Here is a 14,843-nt window from a genome sequence, read left to right as displayed (position 1 = left end):
AACCCTTTAATTGCCAGCCAAACATGTAGGGCAACATGTATTAACCAAATACAAAGATTAGCACAATGATATATTTGGGATGATCCAGTTTGAATGACATTTAGCAAGATATGTCCTTTTTTTTATACTAGTAACTAGTATTGTAAAGAAGGACTAAGGACTACTTTGTTTTATAAAAGGTGTCCATTTGGAAATTGGAGATATTGCAGCAGAAAAGTAAAGACAGATTTCAAAATTGTACGAATGCATTTTATTAAAACACTTGAAAATCAGGTGAAAGTACATGCATGGTTAAACAAAAAAAGAAAAAAGTCTGCATTAGCAATGAGAGGAAATAACATAAGGACCCAATAGCATTACACACAATGAAAGTAAAACCTTCAAGTATGTTTAGGTTATTCTGGCACATAATTTGTTCAACCTGGCTAAAACATTTATGCAAGAATTAAAGAAAGGATCACTAGTCTTATCATTAGCTGTAAAGTTAACAGGCTACAGACAACAAAGAAATCCACACAGCTTTTGCTAAATGTATGTTCACGATAACCCTTAAGAGCTCAAGAGGTATATCGAAGGTAAACATATTTTTTAAAATCCAGTGTGAAGCCAAAGGATGACTTGGTCACAAGTATGGATGCTTTTTTTTTTCAGCATTTCATAGAAATCCAGAAAGTGATACATCTCGTGATGGATGTACCAGGGCAGGAGCCATTGCGAGGTAAAGGTTAGATTCCATGACATGAAAACTGGAGCCCGTTCCAAGTATTATCAGATGCGCTCTCGTATTATCGTGCAACATAGTCTTTTCACGTCCCTCTTGTCATCCATGCACTACAATAAGACACTTCACTAAGTTCACAGAAAACATAATCCTTTCGACAAAACCCTCCAACTGAGTCTGCTCCAGCCAACCCTTGACTAGGTCCCCCCACCCCCCTTCAGTTGGCCTTATGACACTTAATCGAGTGAGGGAGCACTCCCCTCAGTCTCTACAAACTCTGTACCTCAAAGTGGAAAAGGTCAAAAGAGTGTTGGGACATGTATAAAGGTGACATGGCGTTACTGAGATGGTGTGGATACTTGCCACTGACGGAATATAGCGAACACCCTTTTAGACTTGTCTTGAGGACACTGGAACACAAAGACGTGACAAATGGTTAGATCTCAAGAAACAAAACAAAAAGATACAGCCCTTTATGCCAACGTATCATATCCAACAAAATCTGAATTTGGGAGGAGATAGAATGCTGTTCTTTTACATGTGTCATCTTTCCACTTCTATATCAATACAAAAAAAACAGTATTATGGCATGCTTTATGGATAGAGAGCATTTTAGTTCAAAGCATATTGTCACATCACTTCAAATTACAAAGTCCTACACTTGCCTGTGCGGGACTGCCCTTTGATGGGTTAGAGTTCTTCTTCATTGGTATGAGGAGGTCCAGCGCGGCCTTCCAGCCCTGCTGATGTAGCACAGAGTCTTTCTCTAGCAGCGGGATGGCTCCTGGATTAGTGTCCTCCTTTACCATGTTGACCCAGGGGCACCAGTCTCTGTGTTGGGCCAGTGGGTCAAATACATTCTTCTGTAGAGGCCCATCCTGAAAAGAGCATTCAGATAAACAGTTGAAAGCATATTCCTCCATGCAAAGAGGAAGAAGAAAATCCTAATTTTAACAGAGCCTCAGGTCTGAAGCCAATGGGAACTGAACTACAATGTCCACACACCCATTATCATGTAGGCCATAAAACACAATACAAATTAAAATCGACAGCACTTTCAACACATAGAGGCTTGTCATTTTGCCATGGTTCCATTGTTGAATGTGACTACAACATTAAAGGCACTGCCACTTACGGGGCCACCGGCTGAGGAGAGCCGGACGCGTTTTGGAGTGTTAATGGGACTGGCGGCGCCCTCAGATCCTCGACCACGACCGGATGCTTGCCTCTTGCCCTTGGGTAAGGGACTCTGTGGCTCCTCGTTTGGGCCTGGGGAGTCCTTGCTGCGGGAACGCAACAGTGTGGCGGACAGAGGGCTCTCAACCTGTTGTAAAATCCACCAGAAACACCAGATGGTTGTCAAACAATTCACTTGGGAGTAGGGTTGAGCACCGAAACTCGGTTAGTAGGGAACCGGTTCCAACGTAAACGGTTGTAAAGAGATCGAATAAGAACGCACATTTCGGTGGCTCATAACGGTGCCTGACTTTTTTTAACGCCCGTTGCCCCGCCCCCATGGTGTTGCAGCATCAACGTGCGTTAATGCTGGGCGGTATACCGGTTCACACCGAATAACGTTGTGTATTTTCGTTAGGATATGATTTTTCAAAATACCGCCATATTGGTGTATTTGATTGCATAACGTTCGGAACTTAGCGCCGCGCGACACTGTTTCAGACCGGACGGGACCCTTTTCAATGTTGCGCTAAACACGCATGGTACGACTACGACTGCGATATTCTTTATAGGTCCATGACTACGAGGCGTGGTATTTCAGGCCAACTGGTAAAAGAGTGTGGCACGGCTTTCAAACATATAAACAATAAAGCCTATGGGCGCCTCGAGACTCAGGACGGACTTGTCAACGCGCTGCGGCATCACTTACTTGATGTTTTTTTGATTGAAGATCGGCAGGTTGTCGTGGTTGCGTGCGTGAATGAATGAACGCGCGCGCGCGCGTGTGTGTGTGTGTGTGTGTGTGTGTGTGTGTGTGTGTGTGTGTGTGTGTGTGTGTGTGTGTGTGTGTGTGTGTGTGTGTGTGTGTGTGTGTGTGTGTGTGTGTGTGTGTGTGTGTGTGTGTGTGTGTGTGTCGAGCAAATGTAATTTCAAAGTAACAAACAAACAAACAAACTCAAAGCCTATACATGCATCCAAAACTATCTGCTCAAAACCAAATTAACAAATCAAAAACAGAGTAGATTATTCGCTTCAAATACTTTCTTTTCTTTTCAAAACTTGGGAATTAATACGCCGTGGTACCGAGCGGTTGAAAACAATGTTGGCGTCTCCTGTGTTTGCCTTACGCACCTGCGTTATATTACCTAATTTGACTTTGGCAGTAATGTTGCGCCATGCACGCAAGTGTAAACGCGAGCAGCATGGCTGCGTGCCTGCTGCGTTCAGCGAGTAATTATTTTGTAATTATTTTTATTTTTTTAAATCAGTCACTGCACTCACATCAGCCTTTCCTCTTCGGGTAAGTCGAGTAATTAAATGCCAACCGTAAATCTTGCATATCAAGTAGGCTAGCAAACACTGTTGCCATTCAACTCAGTGTCCGCTGACTTTCTGCTTAATGTGAAACTCATAACAAGTCGTGCATGTATGCAAGTGTGTGCGGTTTTGTTTTTTTGAGTACCGGTTCGAGAACCGTTTTAGCATCGGAATCGTTTGAAACGTACCGGGTAGGCACCGGTATTGGATAAAACCCAAACGATACCCAACCCTACTTGGGAGTGTGTGGGGAGAATACGCACATACAAAACAAAAGGACACTCCGGCACACGATCACATGAATGGGAGTTCCTCGTAAACTCATCTCTCCTGTTTAGCTTGTACCACAGAAACTTCACCCTAAAGCATGGAAACATTTAGCAGTCGTCCATTACCTGATCTGAGCGTGAGGTGTCCTGGCTCCTTAGCCCCATGCGCCTTGGCGTGGTGGCAGGGGAGGAGGTGACAGACTGGTCCCCGGGGCCCTCCTGAGCAACTGCTGCCCCCAACAATTGGCCCGGTGCATGGGTAGAGGTTGGGGTTGGGCTGGGGCTGCTGTAAAACGCCTCATCCTCGGTCACTGTTCCCTCCATCTGGTGGAAGTTCCACAAGCCCACTTTGCGCATGCAGAAGGAGCAGGTGAGGATGGGCAGACTCATGGCTTTCAGAGCCGGGCTGGGGAGGTTAAGAGATAGGTGGGTGGTAAAATAACATTGGGTTTTGTGTGAGGGTCCTCAAGGTCTCACATGAATCTAAAGAGAAAAGGGTCACTACTGCCAAAATGTACTCACCTAGCGGCCCAGCCACAGAGAGAAACAATACAGGCAGCCACCTGGATCGCCAGGGCATCAGCCGAGTGAGCCAGACCCCGCTTCTTTTCTTCTCCCTCAATAAGCTGCAGTAGAATGCTGATCACATCCTCGGTCAGAGACTGCAAGAAAACATACCACATTTAAAACATGGCCAATGCAGGTAGTTAAAGGGGATTAATCACACTCGAATACAAACAGGGTAGTGCCGCAAATCTGTGCTGTGATAAAATGTTACGGTCTGGACTTTTGTTAAAAAGATTTTTTTTTTTTTTCATTTCATTAGATTTTTTTTAACTTTTAAAAAGATTAACAAAAAGGTTTGATCATTGAAACACTCGTAAGGGATTTGCTTTCTTGACAGATCTTTTTCACAGCGTAGGATAGACATAGGTGTCGCTCATAACACTAATTATTGGTCAGCAATGTGTGTGTATCTCTGTGAAAATTGTATTTTTCTCTTTCAATTTTTACAAAGATATCCTTCATTTTTATCAATACAAGCTTCGTAGACATGGTAAGCAAGCCTTGCTCACCATTGATTTAAGGTGTTCTGGTTTCATGGCCGGCAGCTGCTGCTCCAGGAGACAGGCACTCTGGAAGCGGACCAAGAAGGAACTAAGCAACGCTGTAGGCTCCGACGCCGGGACCAGCCAGAACCGCTCTGAAATGACAGCAAACCTAAACATGCAGCGGGCCAACCACCTTCAAAAAACACACAGCAAATTTAAAACTACACAGCTCAACCTGATCAACAAAAAGAAAATCAATAACTTTTTGTTTTAATTAATTACAACATAAATCGCTAGTCTCCTTGAGCAATACTCTTTTAGGTGGGGCTCCTACCGGGGCTTGGGAAGTCGGGCCAAGGGCAGAACTTTTCATGCTGTGACTGCAACTGTCTGGAGATTTCTGCAATGCGGGATTCATCTTAGATGGAAGAAAAAAAAGACAGTGCATCTCAAACACTTGAAACACTAAGCTCTAAATAGGCTATATTAGTCATGTTTAGCCATAGTGTTTTACTCACATTTTTCCAAATCCAAAGTCGGCGATAGAGATGCACATAGAAAGGCCTGGCAGCTGGAGCATTTAAGCATATCACAGCCTACGTTGATCCAGCCATATTGTGCACACTTTAGAGGGGAGAGGACCCGTGGTTTACCTGCCCATCGCAAACAGTACACAAGCTAAGGAAACCTTTTATTTAGTTTGCACAACACATGATAAACATTATGATGATTTGGTTGAGTGAATCATATTAAATGGTAATGCTGAGAAACCCCTCAATGAACCAAACATTTGGCTATGAGAGGTCCTCCTTGCACATTGCTTATTCTCTGAAAATTAGCAAAAGAAACATGCCAAATAAAGGATATGGAGAAGGACTCCACTCGGGAGAGAAAGGCTGCCTCATTGGTTGCCACACAAGTTGCCGGAGTTGTGCTGGGTTCCACAAATGTCAAGCTCCCTTGTATGCTGAAATTAATATAAACACAGCAAACATCTCAAATCTACATTCAATCCAAATACTTAATTTGTTGGATACTTCTTCTTTACAGCATTCCTCAATACATGTTTGATTAGCTAGTGCTCTTTAAAGTTGTAATGTTTTTTTAATCAATGAAAGGATCTGACTCTAATGCATATGTAATGATTTTTACCTCAGAGCCTTTCTGAATACATTCCTCCAAACGCATTATTGATCTGTTTTAGTCATCATCCGATCTGCATTTGTATTCTAAACGTCGATTAAAGATAAATACATATTATACAATATAGTAATAAAATCCGGGAGTAAATGTGCATTCATTTGAATCAAGTTTAAAAATTTTGTTCTCTGCATGTCCCCCGAACTGACAGCATAACGACCACAGCTCGTACTAAATGAATACAATGTTGCTGACGTTGATTAACAACGATGCAGACCACACTAGAACAGGGGGATACAGCCTCCATGGATCTCTGAAGATTCCATCTTCACTTGCACTGATGCGGGCTACTTGCTTAGCAGTAGGCAGGCTAACTAGCTAACACCAACTTCTGCGTCCTATTCTTTCAGATATCGCATTCGATTTGATACCTATTGATAGATGTCTGGTCCGTGGAAGAAACGCCTCCACTGAGAAGCTCTCGCACTTTCTCCGGAGAAGTAAATGAAGACTTTCCTTGGTTTGAGTTTCCAAGTCGAACCCCACGACTGCTGAGTGTCGCCATGATCCGTGCTAACTTCTAACTCTTCCCCGGGAAAAGTGAGCTGTGAACTGTTGTCTCGGGTTCCCCCTTCGACTCAACGTGTCCAGCAGACGGGAACACGATGTCCCAACCTCATTAATACATTCAGAAAGTCTGTGTCAATAACATGCGAAAATATTTTAAATATACCGACAACAATTTATGTGTTCGATACAAATTTGCTTGCCACCTTGTTTTTGAATGGAATGCTTGAATATTCAAATAATGTTATGAAACAAAAAAATTAAACCAAGTCCAGACATAATGTTGTTAATAGCTGGTTTGTGTTATGTTTTGACTCTCTGGTCTTACTTATAACTCATGTGTTACACAAATAACTTAAAGAAACCCTTGATCGGTTATTTCGACGTAGTTTGCTGTGCTTCCCAGGACTTCGGGGTCATTCAGACGGAAAGCCCGTTCCGATCTGCTTGACATGTGGCGTTTTACCAGGATCTGATATGGCATGCTTCACAGAGTAATACGATTATGCATATGATTTTGAGGTATCTCGTTGGTCAAGAAAACTGAACAGAATATTTTTACTGAGATAATAAACTCGTTATTTAGAAAAATAAATAACGGATGAATTTAATTCCATAAAAAGTTTTATTTCAGACAATTATGTCGTTAATTACCGAAAAACAAGAGCGGATTTATTTTCCCAAGATCATATACGATGTATGTATGATGTTTGATGCAGCCAGGTTGTGCTGCATGATGTTGAAGAATGAATTGTTGTGGATTGATTCACCATGTGACACGGTACACACACACTGCGCGCGCGCCGACACACCCCCTTACACACACATACCCCCGCGCGCACAAGCACACACAGTTCAGTGTCTTGACGAGGTATAGAAACCAGTAACACGGCCCCCGATTGGACGTATCTGTCGGCAGGGTGAAACCGTCCATTGCCTGACGACCGGGGATGTATCATGACTGATAATGTTTTACCAGCACTTTTAAGAGTTTTGACTGCATTTTAGACTTCTCCCTGGACTGAATTGTAACGGGGAGACCATGTCGGACGCAGAAGGAGCTCGAAGTCCGGAGCAGCTGAATAAATTCGAGAAAGTGTCCGGGAGGCCGCCGCTGTGTCTGTCGCTAGCAGGTCTGTACCGACACTAGCACAACGTGCTAGCGGCTAACGTTACCACAGCAGCTCCAGCAAACAATATATATATAAAGACATATTATGAACATAATTCTGAGACATATGCGCTCTCCGATTCACATATGGGTCACACTCAACACTATGACTGTTTAAAATGTCTTGTTTTACCACTTGGGTTCACAAATTACTTAAATCAACATACCCTTGCAATATTGACACTCGTCTGTTATGATCGTTACTATGAGTTTGGCTAGTGAAGATAAAATAGGAAATGTCATACATATTTATGATCAATTTAAATTGCGATGCTCCTCTCAGCTCGTCCATTGATCACTGGATTAAGCAAAAAATGAGCAGCGTGATTTTTGGACCACATTACGGTGGTCATTTTTTGCTTCATCCAGCTGCTCCGTCATTTTTTAATAACTTATTTTTGAAATCGAAAGTATGCAGTCGTTTTGTTAATAGTCAACGATTGAGAGGAGTATTAAGCTGTGTGACATTTGGTAGAAAAATTGGCAGTTTAAAGTTGGGAATCCACAACGTCCTTAATTAATAACTGAGGTCATACCAGCATCTTTCAGTGTAAATAAGGACTACTTTTCAAAAGTGGCTATTTCTTTTTTAGGAACACCTTTTAATTAATGGTTTTAACAGATCGGTGCTTTAATAGTATCTAACCTAGCATAGCGAAAACAAATTTGAAGTTCTTTTATCCAGTCCAAGTTAAATACTCCAACGTGAGTGGAAGTATAAGGAAACTCCACAGTGACTTGCTGACTTCTGACTCATTCAAACTATACAGGGTCCACAGTGTACTGTGAACCCTGATATGTCCAAGAACCATTGCTGGTTATTAAGACAAGACATTTTAAGTGGGCCATGATACCCACCAAGTGGTTTCCTGTCCTCTAATCCGGATGCCTTCAACCTTCATGTAAACTATGAACAGGGCAGGCCTACCCAGGTACCTCTTGTCAACGACTACAAGAGGAGCATAACTCCTGCATGCTCAGGCAAATCCTTCATACTTAATAATCCATGTTCATACTAATCCCATGAACACACCCCAAAACACCTCTCTGTCGTCACTAGGGATGGCGATCGAAACACGGTTCTATCAAGGACCCGGTTCCACTTTTTTCAAAACCCGAAAATCATTAACGTTTGGGTTTATCAATACCACCATCGAGTCCCGTCGCTCATTTATTATTATTTTTGTCCTGTAATGTAATGTTGTGTCCCTCGAGTCGCATCAAGGCATTTAAATCAATCCAATCACTGCAGCGTGTCCACCAATGTTTTTGAATGGAATTGTAAGCCAACAGGTATTACAAGTTAAACAAGTGAAGTCTGGCAGATAACTTTGCTCGCAAGGATGGCTGAACAGGCGAAAATCATTTATTGTAAAGGGGGGAACACAACCTCAATGGCCAAGCACATTAGCATTGTGCATCAAATAAAGGCCAAATGCAGAACCTTCGACTGTCTCCGAGTTGAAAAGAGTCCTCCTGTCTCCTCCTTCTCCTGTCGCACCACAGACGGGCCCGTCTTAATCATCCACTCAAACTACAAGTGGTAATCGCACACACAGACATTGTCGCTAGTCCCGTCAGTTAAAAATAGTAATCCAATTGTGAAATCTGTGTTGTAATCGGCAGCATACAAGCTAGTTATCTTAAAAAGTAAATAAAGTTTCAGATGTGCTGCGTGATGATCTGTTGAAGTTGGCTCAGTAAAACGACTTAGGTTATCATGATGCGTTCAAATGTAACATAGAGTAACGGTCAATTGAGTTTTTTCATCGAGTATCGAAAATGGTATCGATATCAATAAATATTAATGATCCCCATTCCTATCCAACGACAGCCATCACCCATGCGTAGTGCGTACCATCTCTCTATTTAATCGGTTGTCCCCTCTCCTACTGACCTTCCATATTGCCCTCTAGGCCAGCGCACGCCGCCCGCCCGGAGCGGCCACCGCTGCGTGGCGGACAACACCAACCTGTACGTGTTCGGCGGCTACAACCCGGACTACGAGGAGTCGGGCGGCCCGGAGAACGAGGACTACCCGCTGTTCCGGGAGCTGTGGCGGTACCACTTTGCCACGGGGTCCTGGCAGCAGATCCGCACGGAGGGCTACATGCCCACAGAGCTGGCCTCCATGTCCGGTGAGTCGTCCGACCGAGAGGCCGTCAGCAGCAGCCCCGTGACACGTTGTTTGGGATGTGTTAACGTTGTTGGATGTGAGGGCTGGGAGGACTCCTTACACCAGAGCTGCCCTGACAATGATGCATCGTCATCAGCAGCGCATCTGCTTTCTGTCGTATGTGCTCCACAGGGAGTGACGTGAACCGTTCCTCTGACCATTGAAAATCCTTTATGGAATGTAAATGCCTGATAAGGCTTTTCTCATCTCCTGTAAGGCTGCAATTATTCTTCTATTTTCATCTGTACTTTGAATTGACCTCCTCTGGATATAGTTTAGTGCTTTGGATCAATGCCATATAATTCTAAAGGAGGATAGTAATATATGTATTTTGTTATCATGTCACCTCAGCTGTTTTGCACGGTAACAACCTGCTGGTTTTCGGCGGCACGGGCATCCCGTTCGGGGAAAACAACGGGAACGACGTGCACGTCTGCAACGTCAAGTATAAGCGCTGGTCCCTGCTGAACTGCCGGGGGAAGAAGCCCAACAGAATCTACGGACAGGTACAGCACCTGCCAAATCGGATACAAGCACCAATGGTTTGGAACTGGCTCTGTGGACACTGTGTATGCTGACATGCTTTAGTGACATCGTGTTGTGACAAAGCGGTTTCCTATACAAAAAAAGAGAAGTTGCACCATTGACATGAAAACAAATCCAAGGCTTTGCACAAAACGGAAACCCATTTCCTATCACGCATTACAAAGCGGTACTCCCCCATGTGAACAAACAGCCAAGCGTGACCATAGCCTCTCAACCAGATTAAAAAGGCTTCAGTTTGTTTTGCCAGGGCGCTTTCGATTTCATTTCATTAGAAGTGACATTTAATTTGGGCCATTGTTGAATAAACCTGTGTTCTCCCTGCAGGCGATGGCCATTATAAACGGCCACCTGTACGTGTTCGGGGGGACTACGGGCTACATTTATAGCACAGACCTGCACAGGCTAGACCTGACCACCAGGGAGTGGACCCATCTGAAGCCCAATAACCCCCCCCACGACCTGCCTGAGGAGCGGTAGGTTGGTCCCCCTACCGAATCCCAGATAACGGTGCATTCATATTGAATGGAGAAAAATGAGTCGAAGAACATTGATTATCATTCCACTATTTTGGCCTGTTCAACACAGAGAAAGAATGTGAGAGGAAGAGAAACTGCAGGCAAATGTGGATTTTGTGCTAGACTTTAAAACATTTTTTTGCACGTTTGTGTCTCAGCTACAGGCATGAGATAGCACATGACGGACATAGGATATACATCCTGGGAGGCGGGACATCCTGGACCTCGTACCCTCTGGACAAGGTGCGTTGAACTCTGAGCTGGACGTAAAGCTTTGCACAGTGAAAGCCCAGCCATAATGTCGTTGAAAATGGCGGGGGGGGTTTGCGATCAAAATCAAACACCCGTATTCGGCTTCTTTAACCGCAGGGTACTGCCTAATCGAATGGCTCAAACACTGCCAAAACATTGCTGCCTATTGGCCAACAACAACCCAAGCATGATTGCTTCTTGTCTCAATGCAACTGCTATATACTCGAAGCGAACACCCCTGCACATCACAGCGGTCAGATACAGTATGCAGCTAAAATGCAACAAACCTTGTACCTTGTATACGTTTTTATGTTATTCCCTGTCACCGAGTTCCAGTAGAGCAGTCGGTGATAATGCAGACCTCTGCACCGATGTGCAGAGACTCTGACATAATTGCTCTGGATTGATTGGTTGAAGATGACGAGGTTATATTGATCTCTCTGAATGGGAAGATCTGAATGGGCCAACAGCATGTGGATAATATTAAGCATGACTGTCTTGTTTGATCTTAAACAAGACACCATCATGCTTAATAGGATCAGTGTAGCCCCATTCCACCCGTCTGGTCTTTCACAAGGAAGGCTAGCCAGGTCATATCATCCTGTTTTGTGAAGGAGATGTAAAAATGTGCTTCAGGAGTATTTGTGAAGGGAAAAGTGGTATAATGGAGTTGTATGGCTGTTTACGTTGAGTTGTTAGCTGTACACAAGCTCATTGACTTAATCTCCCCTCGCAAAACCTTTATTTGTGGTCGTGTTAAGGGTTTATTGTGCCACTTTGCTGTGTATTATGCCATCACACGGTGGGATTAGGACGACCAAGGTTTTATTTGAAGTACCTGTTCCCTTCTACTTCTCAGGTACATGCGTACAATCTGGAGACCAACTCGTGGGAGGAGATCTCAACGAAACCTCACGACAAAATAGGTCTGTGTCACGTGAAACCTCCACGCTAAAGCCTAGTCCTGCTCCTATATTTGGAATTTTACACCGTACACTGCTCAACCCCAGGCTAAAGTTAGCCCACAACGTTCTTAACCTATGTTAACATAGATTTCTGCTGGCCTTGGACGAAGCATTCACACTAACGTTCTCAAGCCCCAGGCTACAAACATCTAAATAATCAGGCACACATTGTTTGGTATGCTGTGATTGGCCTAGAGGCTGAGGTAGGGCCGGCCAGCCCCAGACTCAATTTGTTCCTCATCCACTTAAAAATAAAATTATGCAAACACTTTCTTGGCCCTAGGATAACCGTAGTGTGAAAGCCCCCCATGTGTCCTAATCCAACTGACCTGGTCTGTGGTCCTCCAACAGGCTACCCCGCCCCCAGGAGGTGTCACAGCTGCGTGCAGATCCGAAACGGTGAGAACCACTTTTATTCATTCAACCCTAATTATCCCTGCCTTGTTTCCTTTCTCAGGAATGATCGCCCTTCCCCACTAATATTTTGGAAACAAATCAATTAATCCCTGAGCTTCTTCGCGGCGCCCTTCTTTCACAGATGTGTACATCTGTGGCGGTTACAACGGGGAGGTGATTCTCTCCGACCTCTGGAAGATTAACCTGCAGTCGTTTCAGTGGAGCAGGCTGCCAGCCATGATGCCAGAGCCGGCCTACTTTCACTGCGCTGCCGTCACCCCGGTCCGTACCACACAATCGTAAACAGTTAGCGTGTTCATATCTGGAAATGAGAAATGAACTGAGAGGTTCTGGTCTTAATCGTACTTTGGTATTTGTCTGGCGATTCGACTCAGACTAGCGGGAAGGATGGGCCACAGCCAGAACATTTAGTTCTATTTAAGGTCAAAGGTCAACAATAGAGGACCAAGTCAGCCGCTGAAATAATGAATTAATGGTAACTCGCCCTCAAGTCTCGACAATGTGATTCATTTGACATTCTCTACCACAAGTTACCGGAACCCTCCAAGCTAATTATTTGGTGTATTCGCGTGCACATTGCAGTCCAAAAAATCAGTCAAGCAGTAGTCCTCAAATTATTGTATACAAATAGATTGTCCTACATACATTCCCCATATGTATTAACCGTAGAAGCCAGTGTGCCTCCCTCAGCACAGAAGCCTTCCCCTGTGCCGTCGATTGACGTCTTTTCTCTCCCTCTCTCCCCGGCCAGGCGGGCTGCATGTACATCCACGGCGGCGTGGTGAACATCCACGAGAACAAGCGCACGGGCTCCCTGTTCAAGATCTGGCTGGCCGTGCCTAGCCTGCTGGAGCTGTGCTGGGAGCGGCTGCTCAAGGCCTTCCCTGTGCTGGCCACGCTGCCCACCATCGAGCTGCTGAACCTGGGCCTCACGCAGGAGCTCATCGAACGCTTGAAATGAACCATCCCCCCCCCCCCCACCCCACAACAGGACATTCGGAGCGGGGAAGGGAAGGGTTCGAAGGAAGGGAGGGATGTAAGAGACACTGTCAGATCACAGGAATCGTTTTATGGAAATCTTATCGTGCGGCTGGAGGGGGGTCTCTCCTTTTCCCCTGCCTAGTGTAGCCCCCCTGCCTTGAAAACCAAAAAAACCCAGTGGCTTGGGATGCCTTTTCGATTTTGTTTTATTAAGTTTTGCACTTAACCGATTGAGGGACGGCATATAACAGGGAATGTTTTATGGAATAATTCAGCTATAAACACAGCCCCACACACACACACACACACCAATATTCCTTGTAACTCCTTTGCATCAACATGAAATGACACCATATTACGTACAGTACACACTAGCCTACAAAGTGACGCGTTGCAGCGAAGTCCATCTCTCATCTGTATTTTTAACCAGCTCCTCATTTAACTTTTTACTTTAATTTATTAAGGAAACCGTTTCAAATGGACAGCTGCATGATGTATTTATTTAACGAAAAAAAAGGTTGTGTTTTTTGTTGTGTACGTGATCTACCTATCACCTATTGTTTCCTTTCCTGCACTTTTGTTTTGCATACATGTTGCCATGGATTCCTCAGTTCAAACAGGGGGCCCTACTATGAATTGTGTACTATGTGCATTGTTAGTCTTGATAAGAGCGTCAATTCAAAGGTTTGAGGTGAATAGCACTTTATACAGTGTAGGCCTAACTTTAACTTGTTTTGTTAAAGGTATGCCAGAGGGACTCACTTGTTTCGACCAGTCCGGCATTTCTGGGATACTCCTCCACTGCAAATCTTTCACCCCTGTGCTTTTATTTTTGCAGTCTTTTTTTTTCCCCTTAACCATACATCACTGTGAATTTGGTGCTCTTAAAAAAATGCTTTTATTCCAATAAACTTTAATTCTGATAAATGTTCATTCAGCTCTGCTTTGCTAAAAAAAAAAAAAACTTTTCTAAAAGATTTTAAAATAATTCCCTTTCGTTTATTTAATGCAGTGCCTTTCCTACATCTTTTTATCTTGACAACTTATCTGTTGAGGAAGCATGTTTAAAGTGCAGAGTAGTCTTCATAAATCCCAAACGGCGTTTAACCATACTTCCATCACAAGTAATAATTGAACAGCAAACTGCAAAAGATAATTCTAGGCCTTGTCTTGTGGATGTCCGGTCCGATAGACCATAATGTCTCATCTCCAAAACCAGTTTCAGGATCAACTCTCCCAGGCTTATGCAGATCGCCATCAGAGTACAAAATCAAGCGATTCACGAGAAACGTATGCCAAAAATAGAACCGCGTATGAGTGGCGTGGTTTTATTGACTAGACGAGGTTTAAGCTGCATCTCCGGTTGGGCCGGTATGCTGCGTCACAGCTCCCAGCAATGCATGGTTTTGCCTTCATGGTTTTTTTTATTTTATCCTTTTCTGGCAACAAGCGACTAGCTGCATGGTGTACCCTTCTGTATGTTTCAGACAAAACCTCCCCAGGATTTTTATTTTGGGACTTCATTTTAAAGGGTGCCCAAAAGATGTTGACGTGTGTGTATATATAAATGTTGTGCTT

At 44.0% G+C, this 14,843-nt stretch overlaps 2 protein-coding genes across 2 annotated transcripts; one reads left to right on the top strand and one right to left on the bottom strand.

Moving 5' to 3' along the window:
* Positions 1-279: 279 nt before the first annotated feature.
* On the bottom strand, positions 280-6,240 carry zc3hc1 (zinc finger, C3HC-type containing 1; the record flags this gene model as incomplete). Its single annotated transcript, XM_079755295.1, has 10 exons — positions 280-1,131; positions 1,387-1,599; positions 1,857-2,045; positions 3,610-3,889; positions 4,006-4,145; positions 4,560-4,687; positions 4,870-4,953; positions 5,054-5,205; positions 5,404-5,502; positions 6,107-6,240. The coding sequence occupies 10 exons, from the start codon at positions 6,238-6,240 to the stop codon at positions 1,060-1,062; spliced, it is 1,491 nt and encodes a 496-aa protein (XP_079611421.1). The 3' UTR covers positions 280-1,059.
* Positions 6,241-7,121: 881 nt separating this feature from the next.
* On the top strand, positions 7,122-14,827 carry klhdc10 (kelch domain containing 10). The gene is made up of 9 exons (XM_079755298.1): positions 7,122-7,375; positions 9,330-9,551; positions 9,941-10,095; positions 10,460-10,608; positions 10,809-10,893; positions 11,762-11,828; positions 12,219-12,266; positions 12,406-12,545; positions 13,036-14,827. Exons 1-9 carry the CDS (start codon positions 7,285-7,287, stop codon positions 13,243-13,245), a joined length of 1,167 nt encoding a protein of 388 aa, XP_079611424.1. The 5' UTR covers positions 7,122-7,284; the 3' UTR covers positions 13,246-14,827.
* Positions 14,828-14,843: the final 16 nt, after the last annotated feature.

The sequence above is a fragment of the Pollachius pollachius genome, assembly GCF_949987615.1.
Source record: "Pollachius pollachius genome assembly, chromosome: 18".
NCBI lineage: Eukaryota > Metazoa > Chordata > Actinopteri > Gadiformes > Gadidae > Pollachius > Pollachius pollachius.
Note: the sequence above shows the minus strand (reverse complement) of the source record. Positions and strands in the feature narration are given on the sequence as shown.